General features: G+C 46.3%; 1 protein-coding gene across 1 annotated transcript; it reads left to right on the top strand.

The window, feature by feature from the left end:
• Window positions 1–460: 460 nt before the first annotated feature.
• On the top strand, window positions 461–5,677 carry LOC130699838 (uncharacterized). The gene has a single exon (XM_057521937.1). The coding sequence runs from the start codon at window positions 461–463 to the stop codon at window positions 5,675–5,677; it is 5,217 nt and encodes a 1,738-aa protein (XP_057377920.1).
• Window positions 5,678–6,296: the final 619 nt, after the last annotated feature.

Below are 6,296 nucleotides of genomic sequence, written 5' to 3'. Positions count from 1 at the left end.
CGCTGTGTTCGCCTCGAATAAACTAGTTAATCTAGTTCGGTGTCGTTATTTCTGACATTTTGGTGCCGTAACGAAAAAAAAAAAACACAAGTGTAGGTTTCTATCTGGCTCTCGCTCAGCCATCTCACTCGTACTTACGACGATTTCGACGCCCATGCTCGGCAATATTGACTAGGGTCTGTTCAAAACAGCGAGACTTATATCATTTCATCTTCATCTCATCATTCATTGCGTCACCATTTCACCAGTGATTGTCCACAAATCTCGTGTTTTGTCCCTCGTGTTGTCCCTCGTGGCTGCGCACGGCACTACCCACGCCGCTACGCACGGCGCTTAACTCGTGGGTATTGCAAATTTCTAAGCCTGTCCTAAATTTCTGGTATTTGTTATGGCAGACCGCGCTCGTCTCACCGCCCAACGCGGTGGCAATCGTTCAGCTGCTACACGTATGGTGAATAAAATGGCTGACATTGTAGCTAATAACGATCAAACTAGGGTGCAAAAGATTCATGAGCTTCGTAGAAAACTTGCCGATCTGGAGACGAAAATTGCGGCTATTGAAACACTTGACAATGCCATTTTTACTCAAACGGATCCATCAGATTTAGAGGAAGAGATGGATGGCGCTGATAACACCAACCAAATTTTTCGTGACGCCAGAGACAACTTTGAATTCCAACTGGCAGCGCTCCAATCTGAAGAAGATGCTGCTACAGCTGCACTTGCTCCTCAACTTCCACTCGTTCCTGTCGCGCCAACTCCGTCCGCCAGTGCCCTTCCAAAATTCGACTTACCTGTTTTCAAGGGAGACATTCTTCTATGGTCCAGTTTTTGGGACGTATTTGAAGCAGAAGTAGATGCGAAAAGCTACAGTGGCGCCACAAAATTTAATTTCCTTATTTCAAAACTCGAAGGGGAAGCTAAAGCCGCTCTTCTTGGACTCACTTCATCTAACGACAACTACGTCAAAGCCAAGGATCTTTTACGTGAGCGCTACAGTCAACCAAAGAAAGTCGTTACTGCTCATTTCAAGGCTCTCATCAATCTGCCCGTTGCAGCTTCAACCCGTTCCAGTCTCCGTTCCTTTGCCGATCAACTCGAATCCCATATCCGCGGCCTCGAAGCTCTCGGTACCACTCCTAACTCTTATGGCGATCTTTTGGTTTGCCTCCTCATTGACAAGCTTTCTTGTGATGTGCGTAGAAATCTCACGCGACATCAGGGCAACTCAGAGTGGTCTCTCGACGAGCTCAGAGCGGCCATTAGAAGAGAGATAGATATTATGAGTGACAGCTATGACCAGCTTACACCAAATCGCCCGACAAAGCAAGTACTTTTCGCGTCATCCCATCCGGTTAAAAAGAAGTTATGCCCTTACTGTTCAGGTGAGCACTATCCAACACAGTGCAGTGAAGTAAGAGGGCCAGAAGAACGCGCAAAGGTCGCTAAGGTCAAAAAGCTTTGTCTAAACTGCCTCCATGCAGGGCACACTAACATTAAAGACTGCCCGTCTCGTTATCGCTGCCAACGTTGTCAGCAACCTCATCACACCAGCCTTCATCTTGACAAGAATACCTCCACCAACTTCCTTGCCAAGCCCTCTTCAACCCATACTGGCTGTCTCCTGAACAAAACACACTCAAAGATCGTGGCAGCAATCAAAACAAGTTCAATGCCTTTCGTTTTTCTTAAAACCGCTGTAGCTACAGTTTGTTCCCATTCAAAATCTCAGCTCGCTAACCTTCTTATTGATGATGGATCACAGCTTACATTCATTACAACGCGTCTGGCGAATATTCTCCGGCTCCATCCAATACGACGAGTACTACTCTCTCTTTCCGGCTTCCAAGGTCTATCTGGAGGATATCTAGACCCCAGCTACTACGACGTGGTCCAATTTTGGCTTAACGGTCTTAATGGCGATCGTGTTCAAATTCAGGCCGTGGTTCTTGAAACATTAGTGGAACCATTGGAAGACCCGTATCGTACAATCCTTTCTACGTTACCTCACCTACAGGATCTCCATTTAGCTCATCCACCAACAACAAACACCCCGTTTACAGTGGATATCTTGATTGGAGCTGACTCCTATTGGTCAATTGTTGAAGACGGCAATATTCACGGGACAGGCCCCACAGCAGTAAGCAGCTTTATTGGTTATCTAGTCTCCGGCCCACTTCCGGATAAGTTTCTTTCCTCTCAAAACTCCCCCTACCATATCTCCGCAATCCAACATGATGACGTCAGTCAATTATGGTCCCTAGAAGTTTTGGGAATTGTTCCGGACGACGAAAGTAACGACTCAGCTGCGACGTATCAGTCTTCGTGCATCTCCTATCATTGCAACCGATACACTGCGCGTTTGCCATGGAAAACTGAACATCCGGTGCTGCCGTCTAACTACCTAATTTGTCAGCGCCGAACTCGCCACACCGTCCACAGCTTATTGAAAAAGCCAAACATGCTGCAACTTTATAGCAAGATCATCCGCGACCAGTTGGAGGCTGAATTTATAGAAGAGGTGCCTCGTACTCTCCAAACTCCAAAAGGCTGCCATTACATTCCACATTTTCCAGTTGAAAAGGATTCTATAACTACTCCTATACGAATTGTATACGACTGCTCATGTAGGACTCGATCTGGAGCGAGCCTGAACGACTGTCTACTTACTGGTCCACCCCTGCAAAACAACATGCTGCACATTCTTCTTCGTTTTCGCGTTCATCGCATTGGGTTTTTCTCCGACATCGAAAAGGCCTTCCATAAGGTTCAACTTTACGAAGCCGATCGGGATTTTGTCCGTTTCTTCTGGCTAAGTGATGACAACGATCCAGAGTCTGACTTCGCAATATATCGTTTCAAGGTAATTCCATTCGGCGCAAGTAGCAGTCCCTTCATATTAAATTCGGTGATCAAGAAGCATTTACAACGTTACTCATCCCCCGTCAGTGCTAATATCGAGTCCAACATTTACGTGGATAACTTAATGTCCGGCAGTGAAACTACAGCTGAAGCCTCGATTTACTATGCTGAATCTATTTCAACATTTCAAGCTGCATCTTTATCCTTGCATTCTTGGGCATTCAGCGACGCATCTCTTAACAATCGCGCTATTCTTGACGGGGTAGCCGACGCTTCGTCTCTTACAAAAGCTCTTGGATTATTGTGGGATCGCACGACCGACCAACTACAGCTTCCACATTTCAGCCTTCCACAGTTTCGTACGCCAAAAGCTACGAAGCGTGATCTACTACGAGCAGTCGCCTCCATCTACGACCCTCTGGGTTTTATTTCACCGCTCTCCATCCCGGCACGCATACTTATTCAACAAATTTGGAAAGAAAAACTAGAATGGGACGATCCATTACCTTCTCCCTTCACTGACAAATGGAACAGTCTGGCTAACTCACTAGTCAATGCAAAACCAAAGATTCGCCGTTCCTATTTTGGAACTCGATCTCGGCTGAACTCACTCCACGTATTTGTTGACGCCAGTCAGCAAGCTTACGGCGCGGTTGCGTATCTTCTGGATGGTCAAGATACAGCATTCGTCATGTCAAAGGCTAGAGTCACCCCGTTGAAAGGAAATACTCCCCAGCTAACTCTACCCCAACTGGAACTGATGGCGGCGATTATCGGCACTCGTCTGGCAACTACTATCATAACGGCTTTCAAGTCCCTTAACATTCTTTTGGAGATTTTTATGTGGTCAGATAGTCAAATTGTTTTATATTGGCTTTCAAAAGCTGATCGACTCAAAAATCCTTTTGTTTCCAACCGCATCGCCACAATCCAAGCCTTCAATCGACTTCATCTGGCTACTTGGAACTATTGCCCCACTACATCAAACCCCGCAGACCTACAAACCAGAGGCATTACTCTACAACAGCTTCAAGCATCCCCAATTTGGATAAACGGACCCTCTTGGTTACCATCTCGCGAAGATTGGCCACAATGGAGCGTATCGAGGCTGAATCAAGTTAAGATCCTTCATTTAATGGACATTTCTACCAAAACGGCTCCAACTCGTCTTCCGCTCACAACCGATATCGCAAAAGTCATGGACATTAGCCGTTTCAACTGGACTTATTTGAAGAGAACAACAGCTGTTTTATTCCGCCAACTAAATAATTTTCGCCAGAAGAAAGAAAAATGGATACAGGGATTTCTATCTACTAATGAGCTCCATCAAGCTGAGATCAAATGGATTCACTCCTTCCAATTCCGGTTCCTCGCAGCTGAATACGATTACCTCTGTGGTGACAAACGAGGACGCCGCCCTTCATTGGTATCTCAGCTGGACCTTTATATTGACAATAATTCCATAATTCGTTGCCAAGGACGTTTAACTAATGCTGATCTATCCAGTGACGCGAAGAACCCTATTCTTATCCCTAAGAATTCTAAGCTTTCGGAGATCATCATACGATTCTATCATGAACGTGCTCTACACTCTGGCGTGGCTTCCACCATTTGTCATATCCGCCAACGTTTTTGGATATCCTCCATCAGACAACAGGTGAAAGCTGTCGTGCGACTTTGTACAACCTGCCGCCGGGTGAACGGACCTCCATACCGAGCTCCAAACTCAGCCAGTCTACCTAGTTTTCGCGTCCGTGGCGATAGGGCATTTGCCGTGACCGGAATTGATTTTGCCGGCCCATTTCCCATCCGAGCTCTACCTGGTCAGGAAGAATCAAAAGCTTATATTTGCCTCTTCACTTGCACTACTTCCCGCGCCATCCACCTTGAGCTGGTAGAGGACCTTAGAACAGCTAATTTCATTTTAGCCTTTAGGAGCTTCATAACTCACCATTTCCAGCCGAGGATGGTACTATCAGACAACGCGACCACCTTTGAAAGCGCCGCCCGAATGCTAAAAAGACTCTACGAGAGCACTGAAGTCGTCAAATACCTTTCAGACAACCAAATCGAATGGCGTTTCATCCCAAAGCGCGCCCCTTGGTATGGTGGTTTTTGGGAGCGTCTCGTCGGTCTCACCAAAGAAGCTCTAAAGAAAATGCTCGGTCGTACGCGACTCAAGTTTAATGAGTTTCGCATAATCGTCGCGGAAATCGAGACCATTCTTAACGATCGCCCTCTCACCTACGTGTCATCCGATTTGCGTGATCCTCAGGCACTTACACCCTCTCACCTTCTTTACGGAGACCGCCTAACTCGCTTTCCCTACGATCCAGCCACCGACGAAGAGCTACTGGACCCCACCTTTGGCGAGAAACCATCTCATCTGCTAAATATGTTTTCTCGTCGACAACGCATTCTGAAGTCCTTTTGGAAACGCTGGCAGAGGGACTACTTAACCAGCCTACGCGAACGTCACATCGTTTCCGGAAAACATTTTGAATCCAGCGCCAAGGTTGGCGACGTTGTACTAGTTCACAACGAAGGGCCTAGAATAGACTGGAAGTTGGCCATTATAGAGAAGCTCATCGTCAGCCCAGATGGAGAAATCCGCATTGCTGAAATTCGCACCGCCGAAGGAAAGACGAACCGCCCCGTCTCAAAATTATATCCATTAGAAGTCACTGAGACGTCTGAAGCTTCTCCACATTATCCGATTCAAACCGTCTCTTCAGATCCAACTCCATCACCTCGCCCCCCACGTCAAGCAGCCCTTGCAGCAAAGGAACGGATCCGGTTATTGGCGGAAGAATAATACACTCTCGGGCCGGGAGTATGTCGAAAATTACATTCAGACTTAAATTTTCTCACTCATATTTGGCATCACTGTACGCCACAGTTTCGCAATCTAGAACTTGGACGCTTACCCCCCCTTTTTGCCCCTTTGTCTCCCCTTTTTTTTTGCTAATGGTCAGTCGACGTCCTGCGGTTTCAACCATCTCGTGCAGTATTCTCTCTCTCTCGTTAACTGAACTCAACATTCTCTCTCTCGTCCACTCAACTCAATATTCTTCTCGTCGCTGTGTTCGCCTCGAATAAACTAGTTAATCTAGTTCGGTGTCGTTATTTCTGACATGACTTTCTTCAGGTCTTGAGTTCATCAAGAAACCTCGCATATTGGGCAATGATTAATTGCTGCGCAATTACTTGTCACCAATACATGAAATTTGATATGGCGCGATGATGGCGCAATGATGAGAAATGCTTGATTCCGCCAATCAAAGATGTTGTTACAAGTGGCTTTATGCCGATGAAATATGATCAGACAGTGAGCAGGTGCTCATATAGGTCACCCTGCTGCGTATATGTTATGGTGCAATATTGAAATGGCGCAGTTATATAGTTGCGCAATTCATATGATTTAAATGGGTATA

This window comes from Daphnia carinata, chromosome 2, assembly GCF_022539665.2.
Source record: "Daphnia carinata strain CSIRO-1 chromosome 2, CSIRO_AGI_Dcar_HiC_V3, whole genome shotgun sequence".
Classification (NCBI taxonomy): domain Eukaryota; kingdom Metazoa; phylum Arthropoda; class Branchiopoda; order Diplostraca; family Daphniidae; genus Daphnia; species Daphnia carinata.
Note: the sequence above shows the minus strand (reverse complement) of the source record. Positions and strands in the feature narration are given on the sequence as shown.

Bases quoted from the DNA above. Each gene is read 5' to 3' on its own strand.
- LOC130699838 (XM_057521937.1), top strand. From the start codon at position 461: ATGGCTGACATTGTAGCTAATAACGATCAAACTAGGGTGCAAAAGATT.